Genomic DNA, 25,128 nt, shown 5'->3' with positions numbered 1-25,128 from the left:
TTACTCTGCCTAGATTTGGGAGCCTGATCTGCCCTAGGCAGGGACAAGCAGCAGAGACATGTAGTCAGGACAGAAGCAGAACTGCGGGTTCTGGAGGGATCTCTGTAGCCCAACATAGAGGTGCCAAATCAATTTAATTGCCTCAAAGGTTAGGCAATTGCTGAACAAATACCTTTCTAGATCTAAACGTTGATGGTGTAAGTCTGCTTACACCCCCCCTGGGCCACCTTGACCTTTTTCCAGATCCAGACCTGCCTGACCGTGATTAAGTCACTCACATTAAGAGCCATGTAAAGAGCTCAGGCAATATTTCCAAAATCTTTCCTGATTGTGGATCCAAGGATCTTACTCCTTTTGTCACAGAGCTACATGGCACAACCATCTGTCACTGGCTAATCCCTGCTGTTGCTCCAGGACTTCTCAGTGTTACCTGACTTCATCATAGTCACTGATGTCCCAAGTCTGACCTGCATGGTGTCACTCCATGCAGGCAGGATGACTGTGATTCACAACACCTGAGAAGTTAGTCCAGAAATGCCTGTCAGCTTCTCAACATGTGCACACACAGGCCATGCAGGTGGCAGGTGCCTTGCTGGGAGTTAGAGGGACTGTAAGTAGACCTGTAATGTTTTTAACAGATGTTGCATGGTCCTTTAGGTACCAAGGGCTGAAAAACATCATCCTGAGATCTTTTGTTTTGAAATTGACAGTGGATGCAAGTTACAATTCACCCAGTGCCAAGCAGTGGTTCTTATTCTCTCCGACCATGGTTACAACCTCTGTGTCAGCTGCAAACTTCATCACTCAGGATTTTATCCAGGCCATGGTTTAAAACAAAACAACATAACATTAAACGGTGTAAGACAACACCCAATCCCTGCAGAACCTCTCAGGAGAAGAATTGCTTAAGGATGGTTTCTCTTTTAGTTATTTTAAGACTAGTGTGCTAGTCTTAAATCTTTATTAAGATTAAGATCTTAAAGATTATTAAATTAAGATCTGCGCTTACATCAATGTGTACTGGGTTGAGTTTATATTTTTCTACCTTTTAAATCAAAATTATTTTCTAAGCCAGTTGCTTAAGGAAGCAACAAAATACTTTTAATTTAGCAGTAAAATTTGCAATCTTGTTCTAGAAATATGTTTGACACAATTATTAGTTATTTTCCCTAATAGTTATTTTCCCTAATTGCATGCTAATTTACAATTATTATTAATATTATTATTATTGCTACTACTATTAAGCTTCTTTAATATTTTATTGTTCAAAACCCTCTGTCTAATCTGCTCTCATTTCTCAGGGAGCAGAGCCAAGCTGCGAAACTATCACCATCAGGTCATCTGATCTACCTGTTTTTTAAATTGGCAGAGAATTCATTTTTTACCCAATTATCTTCATATTTCTGCTATCTCAAGACTTAATAAAAATGTAACAATTTTTCTTGTCTGTCTTAAAAGAATCAGATCTAGAAGAGCAATACCTACCAATTTTAAAATCTGTCAAGTTAAGAGATTCTGTTTACCACCCTCTCCATTATTTTTGGAATGCAAAGTATGTCATCACCCCTCTGAGAAATGCATACTTAATCCTGCTCTTTAGCCAGTATGCAACTGGATTAATTACCAAATATTTCAATTTTTCTGCTTTTTTTTTGACAATTCAGCTATTTTATACTGATGAAAATTTGTCAGAGGATCAGAACTGGATTCTGAAAGGTTATTAAATATCAGTATCATGACTTAACCAGCAAAATATAATGAAAAGTATTTGCATGTCTTGAATTTAAAAAAATTGCTTCCTTTTTACTTTTGGCTTTATGAACCTTGGATCTTGTTCCAATGCTTTTCTCCACCAGCTGAGAGCTAGAAATTTAATTTTATTAGCAAAAATGGTGGTGTTTTTATTTTAGTCATCTGAGTCCAGAAGTTAGGGTTTTAAGAAAATAGATCAACCACCAGGAAACTCACGACAACACATGAGAGCTGGCAAATATTCTACAGCATCACCAATGCTGTAAGATTAGCAACATTGAGAGAAGCAGTCAGCAACAATCAGTATCACTGGCAATGCAGCATCTCTCTATTTGATGAAAACTGGGAAGAGCTGTTTTTCCTTTTAAAGTGCACCTGTGACCTTTAGCTGGCTGGTCCTGGCATTCAGCCTGGGTGCCCAGCTGGAAGCCTCCCACCTCCAGCCCCTCCTTTGGCTGGTTTTTACGGGTTGTTCTGTGAGAAATCCACTTCAATACCTCAACTTCCTTCACACCTTGGTGCTTCCAGAGCCCGGGACAAGGGAAACTAGACTTTTGTATTTCTACACAATGTATTTCTACTCTTCTCTGATGTGGGCCTTCCTTGTAAAGGTGTTCCACAGGTGTAAACTCCTGCTGAGAGTAATTCACAGGATCCCCACCTAGTCCACAGGATCAAGCCTGTTCTAAATAACCTGCACATGTAAATGTTTTTTTTTAGAACTAAGAGAAGATTAATTGGATGTTTCTTCTCATCATCAAGTTTAGCTTCCGTCCTTGTTTAGCTGCTTCTCAAATACATAATTATCTGAATATACCAAACATACTTAACACCAACCTCATGAAGTTTTACAAAGATGAGTTGGCAGAGTCTATACATGGAATGGGTCCTGGTCGATGGCAAGGTGAATCTGAGTCAGCAGTGCCCTGGCAGCCAGGAGGGCCAACCCTGTCCTGGGAGGCATCAGGCACAGCATCGCCAGCTGGGCAAGGGAGGGGATTGTCCCGCTCTGCTCTGCACTGGGGTGGCCTCATCTCAAGTCCCATGTGCAGTTTTGGGTGCCACAGTATAAAAAAGACATTAAACTACTAGACAGTGTTCAAAGGAGGGCAACAAAGATGGTGAAGGTCCCGGAGGAGAAGCCATATGAGGAGTGGCTGAGGTCACTTGGTCTGTTCAGCCTGGAGAAGAGGAGGCTGAGGGGAGACCACAATTCTGTCTACAGGTTCCTCACAAGGGGAAGTGGAGGGGCAGGCACTGATCTCTTCTCTGCGGTGCCTAGTGACAGGACCTGAGGGAATGGCCTGAAGCTGTCTGAGGAGGTCTAGGTTGGATGTCAGGAAAATGGTTCTTCATCCAGTGGGTGGTTGGCACTGGAACAGGCTCCCCAGTAAAGTGGTCACAGCACCAAGCTGGACAGAGTTCAAGAAATGGGTAGACAATACTCTCAGGATTCTTGAAGTGTCAGGAGTGGGACAGGAATTGGACTTCAATGATCTTTGTGGATCCTTCCAACTCCAGATATTCTATGATTCTATGTTCCTGTTACTTGCTACCACTGCCTGTACTAGCTATTTATGTATTTATATATACGTGTTTGAAGGCAAAACTTTCTGTTTAGTCTGGTGCTCAGAAATGTTCCCTATTCTCAGCATTCACCTTAAGGATTTTATTTCTTTTGGGCAGAGAGCATCCGGAAAGGCTCTTGCCATCAGTTACCGCATCTCCCCCTGCCAAGCCCCAGCAGCCCTGGGAGCAGACGCTAAAAACTCGCTTTGAGCTCCCTCTGGTGACGACCGTCCTGCAGAAAGCCTCTCCAGCGCAACCCTGGCCTCAGCAGCTTCAGCAGCACTGTTGTACCGTGGGATGCTCAGGGACTGCTCGTCACTTGGCTGTTGGTAAGTAATGAGACAGGCGTGAAACGTCTGCAGAGCACAGGGTAACACATCATATTCTGGAGGCTCTGATTCTGCAAAAACCTAAGTGCTCGACGCCGTGTGAAAACCCAAGTGCTCCCTGCAATGCTCTGCCCTGGATGATGGCAAGAGCTGCCACAGGCTATGGGGACTGGCTGGCCTGCAGCCCCTGCCCGACCTGCACTGGCCCTGCCTCGAGTGCAGCCCCTCAGAGCTGTCATGCCATGGAAAAGGCACTGAGAGGCACCAAACCACAGCAGCAGAAAAGTTTACAAAAACTGCGAGGCTAGGACTCAGAAGGAGGTGGCGGGCCTGGCTAGTGGGCTGGGGTCTGGTGGGCTGGGGTCTGGTGGGCTGGGGGCAGTGTGGTTCCACACAGAATTACAATACCAATTAGACTGGAAAAGACCTCAGCAATCATTGAGCCCACCTATGTCTGAACACCCCCATGTCAATGAGACTGTCCAGTCCTTCCTTAAACACCTCTGGGGATGATGATTCCACCACCACCCTGGGCAGTCTGTTCCAATGCCTACTTAATGCTTCTGTGAAGATAATTCTTCCTAATGTCCAACCTAAACCTCCCAGTTTCAGACTATGTCTTCTTGTCCTGTCACTATTTACTTGGGAGAAGAGGCCGAGCCCCCCCCGGCTCCACCCTCCTTTCACGTAGTTGTAGAGAGTGATAAGGTCTCCCCTGAGCCTCCTCCTCTTCAGGCTAAATAACCCCAGTTCACTCAACTGCACCTTGTAGGACTTGTGCTCCAGACCCTTCAGCAGCTCTGTTGCCTTCTCTTCACACACTCCAGCCAGCACCTCAATGTCCCTCCTGAATTAAGAGGCCCAGAATTGGACACATTACCTGAGGTGTGGCCTCCCTAGTGCTGAACTCACTGCCCTGGTCCTGCTGGCCACACTATTGTTGGTACAGGCCAGGATGCCATTGGCCTTCTCGGCCACCTGGGACGTGGCCTCCCGGCTCATGTACAGCCGCTATCGACCAGCACTCCCAGGTCCTTTTCTGCCGGGCAGCTTTCCAGCCATGCTGCCCCCAGCCTGTAGCGCTGCATGGGGTGGTTGTGACCCAAGTGCAGGACCTGGAATTTGGCCTTGTTGAACCTCGTGCTGTTGGGTCTCGGCCCATCGTTCCAGCCTGTCCAGATCCCTCTGCAGGGCCTTCCTTCCCTCCAGCAGATCGACACTCCGACCCAGTTTGGTGTCGTCCCTGAACACCCTCCCTGGGGGCACGGGGAACACCGCTGCCCGCCCACCCACGGCCGCGGCCTGCGCGGGCGGTGCGGGGGCGGCGGGGCCGTTGCCATGGCAGCGGACGGGTCCGCCTGGCCCGGCCCAGGTGCAGCCGTGCGGCGCCGCCGGGACATTTATCCGCGGCCCGGGGTGCTGGGACGCGCTCGTGCTCCGCGCCTCGGTTCGGCGGGTGAGAGGGGCTGGCGGTGCGCCCGGGAGGCGGGAGGGAGGGCCAGGATACAGCCCTCAGGAAGTTTAACCCAACTTTCCGCTGAGTCCGCGGGGCGCTGGGGGCGGGTGCCCAGGCTCGACTTTGAGCCCGGTGGCCGCGCCGAGGTGAGGTGGTGGGGGGGGCTCCGGGTGGGTCTGTGCCAGCGGGGATGCAGCGGGACCAAGTGCGGGCCTCCCGTCCGGGAAGCCGGTGTGTGCCGGGAGGGAGCTCCCGGACCTGCTCCCCGCGGTTCAGCCCGTGCCTGCAGCTCTCCCAGAGGTGCCAGCTGGGGCTCTTCTGTGTGTCAGAGCTTGAAGCAGGGCGAAATGCTTCGTTGAGAGGTAAAGATGCTGTTATCACTGTGGCATGTTTGGTGTAGTCAAAAACCCTTCATCACAGTGCTGAGTGCCCTGACAGTTGTAGTTAAAGATTGAGCTTTGTCAACCATAGTGGGGAAATAGTTGAAAATGAAGCAGAAGTCCATCTGCTGGGACCCTGAGTGTGAGGCTACTGTAGGATGCTGGTATTCGCTGTTTCTTGTACTGTCTCACTTTAACTAGGTGTGCTTTTCTTCAGGCCAGCAGGGCAACAACAGGCAAAATGACAGCTGTGAGGTATGAACAAGGGACCGAGCCGAGAGAAGCATCTGGGTGAGTGAAATGAACCGTACCAGTGTGGGGGTTTGGGGTTGAATATGTGGTGTGTAGTCCCCTGTCTTTAGGTTCTTAGTGCTTCAAATATAACAAAGGGAATAATGATGGAGTGTCTGAAATTTATGTAGAGTCTTTCTATCTCCCCTCTCCTGCCAGTGCTGCTGTCTGAGAGGAGGGATATCTTTGAGGAAAATACGCTGTTTTGATTGACTTCTTGTGAGTACTTAATAAGTGATAAATGAGTACAGGGTCTCCACCCCGGTATAATAAGCCCGTGGCATTAAAGTGTGCTCTTTTAGCATCCAGACTGTCAAGAGACTTACAAGAGAGTGTCAAGGTCTCTTGTAAAGCTAGATGCTCTTCCTCTGTTTACTTTAAAAGCCTCAAGCCTGAAGTTGCCTTTAGCTATGGGCAGTCAGAAAAGCTTATATTCTGTATGGAGTGTGTGTGTGAAGGAAACAATGTCTTCTAGTATGGCTTCCTTCCACCCCAGTAGTCAAAGACTAATTGTAGTAGTTTGAAGCTGAGAGCTTGTTCTGCCTTGGACAACAAGTAGATGTAGAATGAGCAACAAAACAAACTCCCTCTGAGGAAAGCATTATCTAGAACTGAATTCTTGTGTGGGAGCATGATGGGAACAGTGTATTTAAACTTGGCTTCTGTTTTATCTTTGTGTTAAAGATTGTCTTTCTAGCTCAAAACACTTCTGTTTCTCATTCTTCTTGTGGCATATTTTAATCACAGTAGAGGATAAGGAGGTGGCATTTGGTGCACTTCACGTGTCTTCAAGTATAAGCAAGTGACCTGCAGCAAAATTGCTGCAGCAGCAACGTGCTTTAATAAGTGAAACACTTCTGCTGTTCAGTAAGTGTAAACACCCAAGTGAATATTCTGTAAGAATAGCTGGGAAGCAAACCTGAATGGCTATCCATCACTCAAACTTTGCTTCAGCTCTAGGAGCAAAATGACGACACATGTGGTGTCTGGAAGTATTGGAGCTGGGAAATGAGGCTTGAATGCTAAAATTGTTGCATCAGAATAATTCTTCTACTGAGCCTGATACTGAGTGCAAGCGGTGAAGCATCAGTACTGGTTGCTGAAACTGTAGGAGAAGCATCATTAAACTTCTTGCTTAAAAGGTGATTAGCCCAGACTGCAGAAGCAGTGCTGGTGCATGGGTCTGTTGTGGAGAATGAAGAATATTTGAATCCTCAGAATTACTACACTAACGCTTCAAACACACTAGGCTGCCTCAGAACAGGGAAACACCAATATTGGATATGTGTATGTAGCTGTTCCTGCCCCAGAAGCAATGGTGCCAGAGGCAGAGCCTGAGCAAGCACTGTGGCCGTGCTATTATGCATCACAGTATTTCTGTGGAGAAGACTGAAATAAAAACTCCTGGATTTGAATCCTACACTTTTTATCTGAAATTGTCATGTGGCCTTTGAAAAAAAACAAAAACTTTGATCTAAAGAGACCATTTTAAGGAAGTTATGGCAAGCAGCCACTACCCCAAAAACCTGCTGTTCTAGCACTAGCTCAGCTGCTGCTCTGGTCTTCCAGTTTCCGGTGTGGTATCCTGCTCTGCACAAAAACATCTCTGTGCTAGGGCTTTTCCTGGTGAAAACATTAATTCTCTGGACAAGAAGTTCACTGTAACAGCTTTAATGTTACTTGGACTCTCTGAAGCCATTTTGCATATGTATATTTCCGGCACTTCTAGAACCCAGACTGTTGAGTCCTTAGCGGACGCATGGATGCCCTGCTTCAAAGCCCTTTATCCTACTGCTGAACACATCTGTCTCTTTTGGGGGGAAAAAAGGGAAAACTTTTGAGAAATGGGTTGCTAATGGGAAATAGATCAGCATAAGCCAAGGGGCTCATCTGTGACCACATGAGAGGGACGTCTTTCTTCCCCTGGTACTGGGCCTGTGCTCTAGCTCAGGCTGCTGCTTGCTTTATAGTGAATTCTTTTTTTTTTTTTGGAACAATGTGTAGCAATGTATAGAGCTGACATCTCTATCAGTGTGTGAGTTTTATTATTCCTTTTCCAGCTCTGCAACAGCAGAAGAGGCCACAGTAAAGATTGATGATGGTCGTGATGAGGATAATGGACCAGACAGCTGTTTCAAGTAAGTTAATGATATACTAAATTTCTTTGCTTACCCGCAGAAGTGTAATCTAGTGAGCCAAAATAAGAAGGCATGCGGGTAGCTTGTTGAAGTAGAGATAAGCCCAGTAAAATGCTTGATATTGACATTTCTTCTAGTACATAGTGAAGACAAGTAAGTTGAGGAAGCCTCTTTATCCCTCTAGAGATAAAAGCCCAACCCAGGAACACAAGTCTGTCGTATTGTGGAGAATGGGTAGTCCAAACTGCATTGATTAAATTTTCCTGAAGGAATAAGTTTGTGAGAGCACAGAAAAACACGTGCTGGTGAGAAAATGGGGTGAATGAGTATCTGGGCATAACAATAAGCATCATGGCCCTCATCAAGTCTAAATTGTCTAAACGTGCTAGTAGTTTACTCTGTTCTTGAAGTAGTTATTTTCTGAGTGTTTAGCTCAGGTTATTTTTACAGCAAACTTAGTCAAGTCAGTGGCAAGTCCTGCAGCTCAAGAACAGTAAGCCTAAGCCTGTTTTCTCAGTTATTCTGTGACATGTTTTCCTAGATTTCAGAAGTTGGAATTTACAAATGTATTTCACAAAAGCTTTAAGCTAATTATGTAATCAAATGTGTCATGTTTCCTTCAACTGATTTAAGATGTTGCAGGCCAAATTGGAGTGGTGTGTGTACATATTTTGCTATGTAGTGTACCTAGTAGAGGTACTTGTCCATAGACTGTGGAAGCTGAAGTCTTGGCATCCCTACTACAGTTGTAGGATTGACTGGACAAAGACATAAACCAACAAACAATTAGTGTGATTATTGCAGAGTTTTGTTAGATACTTGACATTCATAGATACCAGCAAAACCTTCTATATGTTAAGCTGCCTTCAGAACAAGACATGGTATTACATCCTTGACTTCCATAGGATAAGTATGTACTACAACCCAGGTATCTCCTTCCAGCTTAAGAATGCAAGTGTTTGCTGGTTAGACCTTGTACCTTGGTTTAGAGTGAGAAGCTAATAATGAAAAGCGTGGGTTAGTTCAGTAACCCCAGCAAGATGCTGCCTCAGCACTTCAAAGGTATCTAGCCTTGCCTTAAACTGAGTTATTGAAGTGAACCAAGTGAAATGCAATGCTTAAATTGTCCTAGAGGAAACAAGTATTTTGGACAGGATCACTGGGGTGCAATGTGCATTACTGAGCTGACAAAAACTTCTTGTAATAGTGCAAAATAAATCTATCAGTACTTTTTGTCAGTATGTTACAACTAATGGTAAGTCCTGCTGTTAGTGATATGCTTGAAAAAGGTGTTTTCTTCCAAGCGTCTAAGAAAAGACTTGATGCTTACAGTAGTTAAGTAATCTTGGGATTGCTTAACACTGGCAGCCTGTTTTTCAAACTGTCAGAACTTGAGTGTTTGCAGGTTCTTGTTGCAGGAACTTCTACCTTAGCTCTTGGTGTAATGTAAAGAGGCTTACATGAAAGAGTTACAGAGGGCTTAAAGCATACCAAAGAGGCAACAAAATCTCCTGTAACTGGAAACAAGAGCTGTGACCCTGCCAGGAGTGAAGATTACTCTCAAAACTGGAAGAATTTGGCTTCAGAAACACTTTTTCTTAAAAGATGCTTGGATTTTCAACCTGAAAGCCGAACTGATGTTTCCTTTTTAAAATAGAAGTGGGATTTGTATTCCTCTATTCCAAAGGCGTGAGAGCTGTTAACAAGTGCAACTCTTTTCAGGCCTGGGAAAAAAATAGTTTGATACAGTAAACTTGTAAATTGAATGAAATATATTGAGATATTTATCCTACAGTCTTCCTCTTGACCAATAACTATTATATAAACCTACTTCTTATAGCTTACTAAGCCAGAGTTCAGGCGTCACTGGAATTGTGACACTGAATAATGTTATGGATAAGTACATACTGCTGTATTTCTAGTGTCTGGAAGCTGATTAATACTTCTTCTAACAAGTGATCAAAGCATTGTTTTCAAGTACTCCCTTAACCTATATACTTCATGAATGCAACTGAGTCATCTCATCTTAGAGAAATCACTACTATGCAGAATACTAAAGCCAAAGAAATGTGACTAAAAGAATATAACTATGCTCTTGTGGCTAATATCTGTAGGAAAATGTCACTTGTCTTGATGTCAGTTCTCTTCTCTTGCAGTGCAGCTAGGAGAAAAATTGCCCCCTTTGTGATGTCATTTGGATTCAGGTAAAAGCTTGTGCTTGAAATGATGTGGGCAAGGTAAAAATAGTCCTCATTTCTGGTGTAAGAACTTGGAGAGTTCCTTAAACATCAGTAATTCCAGCTTGCTTTGTCTGAAAAGTACTGAATCCCATGTCACCCCCAGAACAGGGAACTTGAGTAAAGTACTAGAATTGAAAAATAAGTCTTAAACAGATGTGACTACGTTCTCCAAGGAGAGCTGGAAGTCAGAACTGTAAATGTCATTGACTTGGATAAAACCTCTTTAATGGCTTATTCTTGGCTGGCAGCCTTTGAACAAGCAGTTGGTCAGTTGTGTGTAGTCTAGGTGCTGGAACAAGGCAAGCCATTAAAGGCAGTTATTTTTAAGGGACTATATTAAGTCATGAGAGGGAGGAAAGCTGAGTAAGATGAAAGCAACAATGATACTGGTATGCCTTAAAGCATTCAGGTTTGCATTGCTTCTAGCTGTGAAATCATAAATTAATAACTACAGCTGTGTCTGAGGTAAATATATGGTTCCACATAGATGAAGGTCTCTGTGCATATCACTTAAAAATGCAATTGGAAATCTTCAGGTTCTATTTAAGCAGGCTTCAATCTATGTAAAAGAACACACTCTTTCTGGAACTCTTTTCTTAGAAATCAGGGCTTGTGCTATTCAGTTGATAGGTGTCCAAAAGTCATTCCTGCCTCTTAAATTTATTTGTATTTTTCTCTTTGCAGAGTATTTGGAGTTGTACTTGTCATTGTGGACATTATAGTTGTGATTCTGGATCTGGCCGTCAGTGAGGGAAAGACGGGTACAGAGGTTCCTGAAGGTGTTGCCCTGGCAATAGCACTCTTCTTTCTCGTTGATGTTCTCCTGAGGGTGTTTGTTGAAGGGTAAGACATGGGCAAAAGTTAAGTCCATGTGGCAAGTCCTCAAGCTAGGAAGGAAGCAAAACTTAAAGCTCAAACTATGAACATGATGGCCTGTATGCTAATTTTCTGGTCATAGATAACAGCCATGTCTTTTCTTGGCTGTATGTGTTGGTGGTTACCCTTCTACAGAACAATCTGTAATTGTTTTCAGCATAAGTGAGCACTTGGGAACTACATTAGCTTTGCCATAACTTGTGTGTAAATCAGGTGTAAGATTGCTTTCTTAGTGAGACTTCAGTGCTCAGTGTTAAGAACTGCTTCAGAAGAGCTTGTCTCCAGGAGTAGCCCTATATAGGTGATTCTCTTTTTGAAGATATATTTCAGTCTTTGCTACCTGTATTGGCATCTGTCTAAAACTCTCCTTGGTTTCAGCTTCAGGAACTATTTCCGGTCCAAACTGAATATTTTGGATGCATGTATAGTGGTGGGCACTCTGTTAATTAATTTGACGTACTGCTTCTTAGACTTTGATGCAGTAGAGGAGATACCAAGGTAAGAGTGGTATGGCAGCTGGTAAGTGTGAGCTCTCTTTTTGATCATCTTCTAAGAATTTTCTTGGGCACCTCTAAGCCAGATATGTGCATATGAGATCAAAAATAGGACTGTGATAATGTGTCGTGGTACAGACTAATGAAGGATAGATACACAACTTTGGTCTCTGTTTATGCTGTAGGCTGTCTCTGCCTCAAAGGCAGAGGTGATCTGAACATACTAGTAGGGGTAACTAAAAGTGAGGCCATCAAATGCTCTGACTTGAGCACTCTTTGGGGAAAGGTGTGCAGTAGCCATAATAAAGAGGAGGGTCTGAAGAAGGTCAGAAAGAAAAGTTGGATTATCATAGCAAATGGAACAGACAACTGAGGGAGGATCTCTGTCTAATGGATCTTGAAATAGAAAGAGTTGCCAAACTGTCTTGTTTCCTTTGCTTTGCTTTCTCAAAAGCCTTATGGTAATATATGTTGGATTTTTCAGCCATGCTCTGGGGAGAGGAAACATGCTGTTTATGTACATAAGCTACTTCAAGTCCTATTTCCTTCTGATTTCTATATCTTGATCAGATGATAACCTGTGAGATGAATCCATTCCTGATGGAGACAGAACTACAACTTTAAGATGAGTTTATGTGCACTAGGTTTGACTTAGAGAAACTTTCTTGCATCAGCCAGGGAAAAGTTGAGCTCTTTTAAAAAAAAAAAAAAAAAAAAATTAAAAAATCACCCCCTCCCCCAAATTCAGCTGACTAATGGGTATAAGAGGGGAACATTATTCCAGAAGAGAATAAAAAGTTTAGTTATTGAAGAATCCAGAGTTGGACAAGTATCTTTAAATACTAGTTTTCTCTTAAAGTGCTGGCTAAACTTGGGTTTCAAGAAACAGAACTGTCAAAGGAATAGCTTTTTCAGCCTTACTAATAAAAGGCTTTTTCCTTCTAGGTTGTCTTAAACATTCATCTGAGTTTTTAATTACTTCCCATTTCTATGGCCACATTTTTCTAAAGCAGCTTTCATATTGTAGCAGCATCCAGATAAAGGGAGGGGAAAAGAGTACTGTGACAGGGTAATCTGCACTCTTATCTCTACTAGGCTATGCTAGTAGTAGGCCTGATCCTACATTGACCCATCTGGTTGTAGATCTGTGTGTGCAAGTTTTTTGTATTCTGACTTGCTGAAGTTGATGGGAATCTAGAATAGGTTTTTTTCTCACATAAAGAGGACTTCACACTGCTGCTCTCAGAAGACACTCAGCTGTGGCCTACTGTCTTATCTATTCAATTTTTGAAGCCCTCTATAAGGCCTCTCTTGTTAAAGGCTCTAAAATTGTGTTCTGACCAAAATATTACTACCTGACAGTAGATGATACCTCAGATTTGACCAAATCTTGAGATGCGGTGGTCTTCCCACCTAACACACCAGTAGTGTCCACGAAATCCAACTAATTCCCAGTAGCCTTACTGGGTTTATCACTTTTCTTTCTTCAGTCCTTCCTCAAGAAGCAAACAATAGTCTTAAAGTATCTGATACATCTCAGAATAATTAGAATTTGAGCAGCTTTTATATGGATGAGAGCTTATATATGACAAGTGAAATTTCAGTGACAGTCCATAGAGGTAATATGTCCTGATGGAGGAGTATGGTTTCTCTTTCTAGTCTGGTCTAGCCGGGTGTGTGTAGGGTTGTAGTTAACTGCTTCCTCGAAGTCTGACCTATAAAAGGACATTGACCAATGAGAGCTGCATACCAGTCTGGGAGGTAATGCTTAATTCGTTGACTTCCTTAAGGGCAGAATGCAAATGGCTTTTATCTTGAAGAGTTGCTTCTCAGAGTTGTGGGAAGAGGGGTTATGGAGTTTTCACCCCAGTTTTGGTTCATCTCATTTTCTGCTAGCTCTGAGGAAATTCTGTTTTGAAAACAGGGGGGTGATACTGAATTTTGAAGAAGCTCAGGGAAAAACTGAAACTTTCCTCCAGGTATCCAAGACAACCTTACCTTGCTGACTTCAAGCTCCATATCAGTGGAGAGCAGACTGTGTTCAACTGGAGTTTTGTCTCCCTTACTCTTGGTATTCACCAGCATTTTTACACACATGTATCAAAACCTAGAGTATGTGCTGCTTAAAATGTATGCTCACTTACCTCCTTAAGGAATGAAATGAGTTTTAGTTTGCCCTTGTCCCTAGGAGTGTGGGAAAGCAGCTGCTCCTGTTCAGTTGTTTGAATAGAACCACTCACCTAAGCTTCTTTCCCGCTTCAAAGTTCAACAGTAGTTCAAAGTTCCTCAAACCGAACCAAGTGTTCAGGTTGCTGAATGATTAAACACAGGATATATATACTGATCTGTTCTCAGGTTTCTTAATCAAGTCATGATGTATTTAGCCTGTCTAGCTTTTTTTCAGTCACTTTTCAGGTGGCTACATACACTTAAATGTGGCTACAGGTACTTAAATGTATAGTTGAGAATAAGCTTCAAGGAACAAGAATTTGGTGATAATAACATGGGTAATGTTAATGGAATTCGTTGCTTTCTACCCAGAGGTATCTGTGGAAGTCTGTTTCAGCAAGTAGGGGATTTCCTAGTTCTGTTAGCTGTTCAGAACATGTACTCACAAAAAACTCTTGACAACAAACCTATGATATTCTTCAAGTACAGTCGTAGTTCCAAAATCAGCCTGAGAAGTCCTAGTTTAATATATGAAACAAAGTTTTAAACTGTCTCTGAAACAGCTTTTAAACAGCTTTAATCTTTGCCTCTAAGTTTATTTGTATCCATTTTCTTTCATGGTGAATCTGTCCTCTAGAATGGTTATTTTCCTCCGAATTCTGAGAATTGTCATCTTGGTAAGAATATTTCATCTGGCTTCACAAAAGAAGCAACTTGAAGTGGTGACCAGGAGAATGGTAAGTTGGCCTCTTAACATATCTTGGCTACTACTGCTGTTTCCAATGCTTTCTCCAGGCAGCATCCATGGTAAATAGCAAGGCTGACCATGGCCTATTGGTCTGCAATTGATAGTATTGTCCAAGCAGCACATCTGTTCAGTGTCCCTGACAGGGCTCTGGAGCTTTGCCTCCACCTTCAGGAACGCCTTTTCGTTCTCAGCTTTGCTCAAGTAAGCAGCAACTTCACCTGGAGGGTCACCACAGTAAAGTGATTGCAACACCACCATGTGTCTCAACTGACAATTTCTAGCTTGTGTGGTACATAGACTCTTTTCCCTCACATGGGGGAAGGTAGGAGTTTTAATATGTCTGATGCTTTATTTTGGGTGCCAACAAAGCAATCTAGCTGTTGAAGCCCTATCTTCTGTAAATGCCTCTTATTTTCATCAGAGGCATTCAAGTGGTACTTTAAGCTTCAAGTATGTCCTATTGCTCGGGAATAAGCAGTCTTGGTTATGGTACCCTTAACTTTATTCTTTTTTCCTTCAGTCTCCAGACACCCAAATAAAAATGACAGATTCATGCTGCAGTATGCAAAAGATCTGCAGTGTTCTTTTCACTAGAATAAACTTTGATACTTCAGGGTAAAAATTCTGTACAGAGCTTCTACCTAAAAGTTAATACAAGAAATGTTGCTCTTGGATAATGGTGTAGTGAAATGAGGCTCTGCTACTCAAGCTTAACTTGAGAGTCTAGATGGTTGAGTTTTCCTAGTAACAGACAACACTGAGTGATCATTGGAATTCTTGTGGAAGATTAACTCTTACTTTTTTTTCTGGTCAGGTCTCTGAAAACAAAAGACGTTATATGAAAGATGGCTTTGATCTGGATCTCACCTATATTACTGGTTTGTGGAAACAAATGTCACTTTGCAGCATGTTATGTCCTGTTAAGACTTGTTTTTCAGTTAATAAGAGCTTGTTGTTAAATACGGACAATGTTTAGACTCAGGAAACTTAAGTATGAAGTCAAACCAGGCCTATTCCTCTTCTGTGGGATTTTGAAATATGGATTCCTGTCTGACACTATTCTCCAGAATTAGCCTTCTTGGGAGAGTTGTACATGCTGTATGTAATGATAGAAATTTATCTGAGGCCTGGGGAACCAGTGCTGGGGAAGTATTGACTTACAGTATTTTTGCTTCAGATTCTGTGGAGACTGGCACTTGGTGGTGGTTGATGCTTTGGGAAGCATTATTTGTCTTGCTCTAGCTATGCTGAATGTAGAGGAAAGCCTCCCAGGAATGGGTAGATTGTTCTTATAATTAGGGTAGGAATAAGACATTTCATAAGGATGTTTCTCAATCATGTAGTCCTTATGTGTAGGCAGGCTTCCTGCTGTTACTTGTGATTGCTGTCCTCTCAACAGATCGAATTATTGCAATGTCATTTCCATCTTCTGGGAAGCAGTCTTTCTACAGGAACCCCATAAAGGTAAAAATCTTATCTACCAAGTTCACTGTTTCTGAAACCTGTTTCTTTTATAGATTCCCACTAATTTACATGTGACCTGGATCATGTCAGTCCTAGTTCTGCTGCCTTTGCTGGTTGGAATGACTGACTGATGATCTCCACTGTGGTGCACTGCTTATGTTGTAGTGTCTCAGCTAATCCTAGTAGGTTGTATCTCATAATGTGGACACATGAGTGCTTTGATCCTCCTGTTCTTTGGGAATGCTTTGAAGAATCAAGGCAGTTCTGTCCCAGGCTAGTAATAGTGATAAGATCTATTAATCTAAATAAAGTTGTTTAAAAGGTCTGCATACATAATGTCCATTTCAGAGCTACCCTTCCTGATATTGTAGAAACATTTATAGGGACAGGAAGATAGCTGCAGTAGTAATTTTATTCTAGACCAGAACCTGAGCTGTTGAGTTGGAAAGGCCTGCTGTCTGAGGGCTGTTTGTGAATGCAGTTGCTGATCCCACCTGGAGGGCTGGGGGGGCTGAGGTGGCAGTGGAAATAAGGAACAGAGCATTAACTACTCTGAACTCATTATTGTTTAGGAAGTTGCAAGATTTTTGGACACCAAACATCCAGACCACTATAAAGTCTACAACCTCTGCAGTAAGTATGTTTAGCTGCTGACTATATTGAAATACTGGAGATAAATTTTAATGTAGTGAAAAGTGTGAAACCAGAAGCTAAGCACACATGGTTTTAGCCAAGTTACCTCAGTTTTTTTTCATTTTGATCTATCTATTAACACTACTGTATTTTAGACACTAGTACATGCTCAGACCAGCAATTGTGTGTTACAAGCCACTTTCTTTGTTACAATCCTTCTCCCTTCCTGGCATAACTTCAGATCTTTTCCTATAGGTGAAAAAGGCTATGACCCCAAGTACTTTCACTACAGGGTGGAAAGGATCTTCATTGATGACCACAATGTCCCAGCACTACAGTGAGTCTTGTCAAGAAATACATACATTGTAATAGTTCTATGTAGGCATTTGCTTTGAGCCACTAATTATCCCCTTACCTAGGGACATGCTGAAATTCACTGCCAGTGTCCGTGAATGGATGAGTCAAGATGAGAAGAATGTCATAGCAATTCACTGTAAAGGAGGCAAAGGTAGGATTTCTCATGTGTAATCTGTGTATGCTACAAATCACAATTCTGTGTCATTATAGCTTCTTTGATGTTAGTATGGCCTTAAACCATAGTATGAGATGGGCTTACAGTGTAACTTGACAAATTCTGCAGACACTGTGATGACTAGCAAGAGTATTGTACTCTGTGTTCAGTATTACACAACCCCATTTTTAGGTAGTCTAAATTGGTTCTTAGTCTAAGCTGTCATTGTGTCTCTTAAAATGTTCTTCAATAACTTTCTGGTGTTCTGGCAGCTGGGACAGCAGTCCCCCAGGAGAAACTGGGGATAGGGGCTACTGAAACTGCTACTGTTAAAAATGTGTGCTGGTTTGGACAAATTTGGAGGAAAAATATCCTCTGATAGAAGGCAGGTTACAACCAGCCCTCCCCCCACCAGATTCAGGAAAAAAAAAAAAGAATTTTTTCCTCGGAGGAAAGTGAAAGAGATAAAAAACTATTTATTTAATAAACACACAGGAAAAGGATAATAATGCTAAATAATGAAACCTCTCACTGTGGAGAGAAACCTGGGAAAAATTCAGAGTCCTTCTCTCTCCCCCTCCTTGGAGCTGGGTTGTGGGCCCACCTCCGGGCCTCGGTGGAGAACTCTCGCGAGGTGTTCTGATGTTGAAACAGTCCAGAAAAAAAGAAGGGAAAAATCGAAGTCCCAGGAAAATAAAGTTCAACTCTCCATCTCCCTCCGGTGAAAAAAGTAGCTGGAAAACTGGCTGGGAAAAAAAAAAAACCAAACAGGGTGCTTCCCTCTGCTCTCGCTTGCTGCTGCAGCTGAATGCAGAGGAGTCTGTGTGTCCTTGAAACACTGCTTTGAAAGTTCTCTGGGTATTTTTTCCTCTTCCTCCTCTCAGGCTCAGTTTAAAGGTACAGAAAGGCACAAAATTAATTTCTGGGCATAGAGGAGTGATAGGGGATACAACATCATAAAGTCACCCCAAGACAAAGTGTTAGGCTGCTGCTTTGCCTTCTGGTAGCCAGTCACCCATGCTGAATATTTTGCATTGTAGTATAGCTCAAACTATCCATTGTTTAGGTTGGAGAAAGACCTTTCAAGATCAAGTCCAACCGTTAACCCAGTACTACCAGGTCCACTACTAAACTATGTCTCTCAGTGCCACATCTGCACATCTAAATTACCTCTAGGAGTGGTGATTCAATCACTTCCAAGGGCAACCTGTTCCAGTGTTTCATAACCCTGTTGGAGATGAAATTTTTCTTAATATCCAATCTAAATCTTCCCTGGAGCAACCTGAAGCCATTTCTTCTCTTCCTATTGCTTGTTACCTGGAAGGAGCAGACCAACCCCACCTCACTATGACCTTTACAGCAAAAAGGTCTCCCCTGAGCCTCCTTTTCTCTAGGCTAAACACACTCAGCTGCTCCTTGTAAGACTTGTGCTCCAGACCCTTCCCCAGCTCTGTTGCCCTTCTCTGGACACACTCCAGCATCTCAATGTCTTTCTTGCAGTGAGGGGCTCAAAACTTAATGCAGGATTCAAGGTACAGCCTCTGCAGTGACAAGCAGAGAGGGATAATCACTGCCCTGGTCCTGCTGGCCACACTACTGCTGATACAGGCCAGGATGTCATTGGTGTACTTGGGCACACTGCTGGCTTATGTTCAGCTGCTGTTGAACAGTACCCTCAAGTCCTTTTCCAGCGGGCTGCTTTTCAAACAATTTTCCCTGAGCCCGTAGCTCTGTGTGGGGTTGTTGTGACCCAAGTGCAGGTCCCAGCCCTTCACTTTATTGAACCTCATGCAGTTGGCCTTGGCCTATCAGTCCAGCCTGTCCAGATCCCTCTGCAGAGCCTTCCTGCCCTCCAACACTCCTAGCAGATCAACACTCCTATCCAACTTGGTGTCCTCTTCAAACTGGCTGAGGATACACTCAATCCCCTTGTCCAGATTGTTGGTAAAGATATTAAACAGGACTGGCTGGAGTACTGTGCCCTGGGGACAGCACTAGTGACCAGCTGCCAGCTGGATGTAACTCCATTCACCGCAATTCTCTGGGCCTGGCTGTCCAGACAGGTTTTTACCCAGTGAAGAGTGCACCTGTCCAAGCCATGAGCAGCCAGTTTCTCCAGGAGAATGCTGTGGGAAATGGTATCGAAGGCATTACTTAAGTCCAAGTAGACAACATCCACAGCCTTTTCCTCATCCACTAAGTGGGTCACCCTCTCATAGAAGGAGTTCATGTTGATCAAGCAGGACATGCCCTTCATAAATCCATGCTGGGTGGGCCTGATCCCCTGGTTGTGCTGCATGTGTTGTGTGATACCGCTCAAGATGATCTGCTGCATAACTTTACCCCTCTAGAATTTTCCAGGTACTGCTGGATCTTAAATCAAGATACACATGATATTAGGTGATAGAGTACAATGAAGTCTTATGGAAAGAATAGTGAAGGCTGTCAAACATAGGAGCTAACCTGCAGGTGCTAGCTGCAATCAGCAGTAGTGTGGGAGCTGTTGAAATGCATAAATAACTGCAAGTAGGCCAAATTTCCTTGCAGACATCTGCCACATCTTTAGCCACCTGCTGTTACTACTGCAAGTACCTGGCTTCAAGTAGGTGGTTACTTAACATTAAAGAGTTGCCCCCAGGTGGAGCTCTGTTTTAAAGTCTTTCAAAACTGAGTGTTGAAACTACCTGCAGTCAAAACCAGCTTGAAGAACAAGTATAGGGAGGGTGGCTTGACCTCTGAAATTTTAAATTAAAAGCTGAAACTATAGTAGGCATCTTCATGCTAGCAGACTTGATGGCTTTTAGTAGGGTTGCAGGGATACTGATTGGGGCAGAGAAACAACTCTTGACACTTACAGGATTGGGACATTTCAGTTTATAGCCTCATTTAGTAGAGTGCTTGACTCTATTCCCTGCTGAATGGGGTATGCAGGTACTGACCAGCTGCCTGAGTGTCTCTAGTAATGAAAACATGGGGACAAGGAGCAAATTGACAAACTCCAGTATCTTGTCTTTAACTTCTTCTTCTCAGAAATACAGGCACCTGACTACTCGACTGTCACTTGTAACTCTTGAAATAGATGAGATAACAGGAGATGACTTTACCTTCACAAAAATAATCCCAATACCTTTGAACTGCTGTAATTCAACTTGTGTTGTATGTCTAATACAGGCAGGACTGGAACAATGGTCTGTATCTGGCTCATAGACAGTGACCAGTTTGAGAGTGCAAAGGTAAAAACTCCTGTTTATTTTTTGATTTGTTTAGTATTCAAAATGTTCTTTTAGGATTTACTGAATTGGTGAAATGCACTAATGTGCTGCGAAAGTTCTATACTAGAAAAAGGATTCTCTGAAGATTCTGGTTTTAAAAAAGTTCATGCAAGTCTTCCTGCAGTGTAAATTCTGAGGAGACTATTCTTGATCTGACAGAAGTGGGGAAAATAGCATTTAACAGGTTACCAACTTGAAGTAGTCTTTTAGGAGGAATAATGGGTCTAGGGTCTTGAGCAACAACTTAAACTGTAGGTGACTTCTGAGCAAAGTCTCCTAAAGATAGTATCACCGGTTTTAAGCAATTTTTTTTTTTTTTGCCTAATCTCCCTCCAAGTAGTGTGCCATCAAGAATTGTCTTGTCTTGACAGCCAGCATTACAAAAGAAAGCCCTTCTAGGGAAGGGGAGAAAGACCAAGTCCCAACCAGGACAGGTGCTTATGCTGCTTTAGTGTCCTGGGTCTGATATCAGCTGGAGACTTGGGATGCAGAAGGCCCAGGACACTCAAGGTAGTCTGGGCAGAGTGTGTATCCATTTAATCACTTGCTTTCCTCTGAGTTTGGTTCATGAAGATATGAACTAATGTTCAGCTTGGTCTGCCACAGACCACTTGAGAAATATAGATGGTTCTAAAGCAATTGCTTAAAAGTCATATTGCTCTTCTTCACTCTTTCATGGATGACAGATTTATGTATCTGACTTCCTAATTAGTACTTTCTTCTTGTAATTAAAAGTCTCCTTTAGAAGGTACCAAAGCAACTATTGCATATTTTCACTTGCATTCCTTTACTGGACTTGAGTAGTGTACTTCTATTTTACTATCCCCTTCTCAAGGAGGGGAATGGTGGTGGGATGGGTAGCTTAACCCTTGAAATTATCTTCCTGTGTAGGAAAGTTTGGACTACTTTGGGGAGAGAAGAACTGATAGAAGCACAAGTACCAAGTTTCAAGGAGTTGAAACTCCCTCACAGGTAAGCTTGAGCAGGTTCAGGAACTGTAGTCAAACCAATACTAACCTTGTGAGTGCTTATGCTGCCCCACCTTCCCTGCCTTGTTTCAGTGATGTAGGTTCCTATTACTTGCTTAACTCCTGAACTGTCTGTAATCCTTCTGTGAGAGTCGGAAGATGAACAACTGACATGGTTGCTTTGCATCTTTCCCCTTCCCTTTATGCCTTTCTCTGCATAATAATGTTAAATCTGAAGTATAGTATCTAGGATAACAACAGAATTCCTGAGATTAGGAAAGCTTTCGGTCCAACCCCACTGTTCAAGCAGGGTGACCTGGACAGATGTGTCCAGTCAGGTCTAGAACATCTGCACAGATGCAGACTCCACAGAATGTCTGGGCACCCTCACAGGAGCATGGCACTGTAAGGCAACTGGACTGTTTAACAAGGATGCATGGAAGCCTGCAGCCTGGCCTGGTGCTGATTTGGCTTGGATGGAGAAATGCATCTTCTGCAGACTGCATTCACTGGGAAAAACTACACAAGTTTTTGCCTCAGGCCACAGTTTGGGACTTTGCTCATCTTGATTTACTGTTCTGTGTGATGCAGAGTTGGGAAGTGAATCTGGTGACAGGGGTACTTATAATTGCTGGCAGAAAATAGAAGTACAGCTGTCCTTCAGTAAAATGAATGTATCTTGTATGTTTAAACATTCAGCCTCTTAAAGCTACAATATAAAAGCTCCTCACTTCTTGCTGAACTAAAAAGTACAGAATTCCTCTTAAAACATGAAATTTAAATGCTGATTAGAAATGTAGATGTTGAATTTGTCTAGAAGATTGTTTGAACCGGGGAAGGGAGGGAGAACAGTTGTCTTTCTTCTTAGCTTTGGACTTTGAAGAGCTAAAAACTTGGTGTAGAAGATCTATTTAAATCCTACTTCTGCCTAAAATTAATCTGTGTTGGGTACAGAAACTGCATAATGTGTCTGGTTTTTTTGCATTACAGAGTAGGTATGTTGGGTATTATGAGATCCTGAAAAACAAGTATAACTTGCAGCTCCCACCACAGAGACAACTCAAAATAAAAAACTTCAAAATCCACTCTATACATGGTAAGAACTCTTGTATTTGGGCATTCCTCTATCTGGCAGTGGTTTCCCATTACAGGCAGCTGTTTCTCTTGCTAAGCTGAGGAATGTAGACTTACTGGGATCTGAGAATTTAAATGACACAGAACACAATGAAGAGTATTTTGTAGTCGGTTGCTCTGCGTTGTGTCACTTTCTGGATGTGGGACCAAATGATGGCTCACATACAACCTGCTTTTTTTTTGGAAGGGGAATCACTTTTCAAGTGAGACTAACTCCCCATGTGGAGCTGGATCCACTAATGTTCCTGAGCTTTAGATACACGCCTATTTTTGTACCTATGTACTGGTTATCTTGCTCAAAAGCTGGAAGTTCACAGCTGCTTGTTCTAGGGGAGTTCAGACTGCTGTTATTGTTCGATCAATGGAACTAGATTCTACATTAGCCTATTCCCCTGCTGGGATTCAGTTACTTCAAAATACAATTTTCAGCCACTGAATACTGACTTACCTTCAGTAAGGTCTCTAGGGTCTTGAGTAAGGCATTCTAGAAAGAAAGCACTTTTGAATGGGATCACACTTGGTTTTCATGACTACTTATGTTTCCAGCTAAAGTGTGTGCCTCTGGTATAATGCAACACTTTGTTCCTAGGAGTCGGGAAAGGCAATGGAAGTGATATGAAGGTGCAGATAATAACAAGGAAGCAAGTTGTACTACAATGTGTATGTGCCAATCAAAAAAACTGCAAGGTGAGTACTATGAAGACACGAGTTGAGTCACAGAAGCTGAAAACTGACTTAGAGGTGAAAAGTGTCTTTGTTTTATGTCCAATATTCAATTTCTACACATTCTAACTAAATGGATGATGTAAATTTCAAGAGGAGGAAAAAGCTAAACTTTGCCAGATCCTAGGAAAAGTAGTGGTAAGATAAAGAAAGATTTCCCTGGGAGTCGCTTACATGCAAATAGTTCACTCTGTCCTGAGCAGCCTAAACTTGTTGTCTGTTGTTCTAGCACTGCTGTTGTATTTGTGTACCGTGAATGAGTAGTTATATGTTGTCGTGAATTGGTCCCTTGTCTCACTGTAGAAACTTTAATAAGACAAATACTTTATTCTGTTATCCAGCTCTTCTTTGATTCTGAAAGTGACTCTGTAGTCATTGGCTTAGAAGACTGCCCTGTTCTAAGTGGTGATGTGAAAGTCAGATTTGAATCAAATTCTGTAAGTATACCAGTGTGAAGACCTTCACTTGGGTATGGGGAGAGGCTGCAGTGCAAACTGCAGTGGGTCCTCCCTGGCTGGGCGGGGGGGGCGAATTTGTTCCTCCCCAGTGACTCCTGCTGTGTCTCACTGTGCAGTGGGGGATGCAGCGAATGGTGTAACGTCAGCCTAGGTAAGAAGGGGAAGCATGTGGCTGCTCAAACAGCAGTATAACCAAGGCATCTTAGTTGGGTACCTGCTGCTCCTAACCATGGGGGCCTTACCTCATTGTATTGAGTGACTTGGTACTGAAGTAACTGCAGAGCAAATAGCGATTTGTGTGTGATATTGGGCTCTTTAAGTGTACTGATTCTGGCACTGTAGCTTTGTAAACCAAATTAGTGAAGAAAAGTGGGTACCCTTGCTCTACAAAAAAAAAGTTCTGTTGTGTAACACAGTCCCTAAACAAGGTATTTGTGTTTAGGCTCTCCCAAAAGGCTATGATGGCTGCCCATTCTTTTTCTGGTTCAACACTTCCTTTATTGAAGATAACAGGTAAGTGATCATAGGGGATGCCTTCAGATCCTAACTTCTGGTGTCTGCATAGAGCTGAAAGATCATAAACATAGTACTGAAAGCTGAGATAAGACAGGGATCAGCCAGCTAACTTTCATGTGGATACTGGTCTTTGACCCTCAACTATAACTTGTGAACAGGCAGTTGCTTGCACTGTGACAAGTATTTTAAACATCAGAGCTTTCTATCTTTACTTAAATGACTGGATTATTTCCTTGGTGCTCTCTAACCATTGTTAATGAATTTGAATTAAAAAATGTAATGCTAACTATTCAAACCTGCCATCCTCTGTAGTATGGCTGCCTGAGAGGCAGGAATTCAGTGTCTTAGCAGGCAAACATTAAGACCACAGTTAGAGGTCCTGATGCTTGGGATCACAAAGAAAGGCCCTCTTATGGCTTCTCACGAAATTACTGTGATTTTGCTTGCTGAGACTGGAACTCCTAGAGAAGCTCCACCTGGTGAAAGTTGGGCTTGTCTACCTTCCTTTGGGAGTGATGTAGAAATGCAGAAACAAGAAAGCCCTGTCTTTGGTCTGCCTTGCTTGACAGATTTAGGTAGAGGAACAGTGAACTTGGCATATGAGATATAATTACTGTGTTCTCAATGACTGGAATAGATAAAAAACAGTTTTTACTTAACTGATCCCGTTACAGCTTGAGAAGAGGTAGCCATGAGTCTGTTTGTAAACTGTTAATATGCTGAGCCAGCAATGCACCTTGCAGTCTCAATGCAGAACAATTAGACCAAGCCAGTGCCAGGAGAAATGTCTGCCAGCTGTCCGACAGCCCTGCAACATTGCCATCTTGAGGGTTTTGCTGAAGTGTTTTGCTTCCTCCAGAACTATGGAGGATGCCCCACTAGGCTACCTTTTCTGCCCAGACCTTCTGGTAGACCTGAGTGGAATAGGTGTGAGCAGAAGTGAAACAGCTGTTAAGGCAGTGCTTCTGTCTCTGTATCTCTTAATTCAGACATGGCTGATGTGCAAG

The 25,128-nt window shown here is 42.9% G+C and overlaps 1 protein-coding gene across 3 annotated transcripts in view; it reads left to right on the top strand.

Moving 5' to 3' along the window:
* Window positions 1-5,024: 5,024 nt before the first annotated feature.
* The window catches only part of LOC116439726 (phosphatidylinositol 3,4,5-trisphosphate 3-phosphatase TPTE2-like), a 24,811-nt gene continuing 4,707 nt past the window's right edge, over window positions 5,025-25,128 (top strand). Inside the window, exons 1-18 of one of the 3 annotated variants that reach the window (XM_032099661.1) lie at window positions 5,025-5,106; window positions 5,704-5,777; window positions 7,838-7,915; window positions 10,072-10,119; window positions 10,840-10,998; window positions 11,410-11,529; window positions 14,332-14,431; window positions 15,257-15,320; window positions 15,842-15,906; window positions 16,479-16,539; window positions 16,795-16,876; window positions 16,959-17,047; window positions 20,222-20,283; window positions 21,214-21,294; window positions 22,281-22,386; window positions 23,014-23,111; window positions 23,489-23,584; window positions 24,048-24,118. In XM_032099661.1, the coding sequence (XP_031955552.1) occupies window positions 5,728-5,777; window positions 7,838-7,915; window positions 10,072-10,119; window positions 10,840-10,998; window positions 11,410-11,529; window positions 14,332-14,431; window positions 15,257-15,320; window positions 15,842-15,906; window positions 16,479-16,539; window positions 16,795-16,876; window positions 16,959-17,047; window positions 20,222-20,283; window positions 21,214-21,294; window positions 22,281-22,386; window positions 23,014-23,111; window positions 23,489-23,584; window positions 24,048-24,118 (1,430 nt within the window). In that variant the 5' untranslated portion in view covers window positions 5,025-5,106; window positions 5,704-5,727. Of the gene's footprint in view, window positions 5,107-5,327; window positions 5,469-5,697; window positions 5,778-7,837; window positions 7,916-10,071; window positions 10,120-10,839; window positions 10,999-11,409; window positions 11,530-14,331; window positions 14,432-15,256; window positions 15,321-15,841; window positions 15,907-16,478; window positions 16,540-16,794; window positions 16,877-16,958; window positions 17,048-20,221; window positions 20,284-21,213; window positions 21,295-22,280; window positions 22,387-23,013; window positions 23,112-23,488; window positions 23,585-24,047; window positions 24,119-25,128 lie in introns of those variants that run through there. The other 2 variants (XM_032099662.1, XM_032099663.1) reach the window with 2 other exon arrangements.

Source organism: Corvus moneduloides, chromosome 2 (genome assembly GCF_009650955.1).
Source record: "Corvus moneduloides isolate bCorMon1 chromosome 2, bCorMon1.pri, whole genome shotgun sequence".
NCBI classification, from domain to species: Eukaryota; Metazoa; Chordata; class Aves; order Passeriformes; family Corvidae; genus Corvus; species Corvus moneduloides.
The sequence above is the reverse complement of the archived record's forward strand: the minus strand, read 5'-3'. Positions and strand labels throughout refer to the sequence as shown.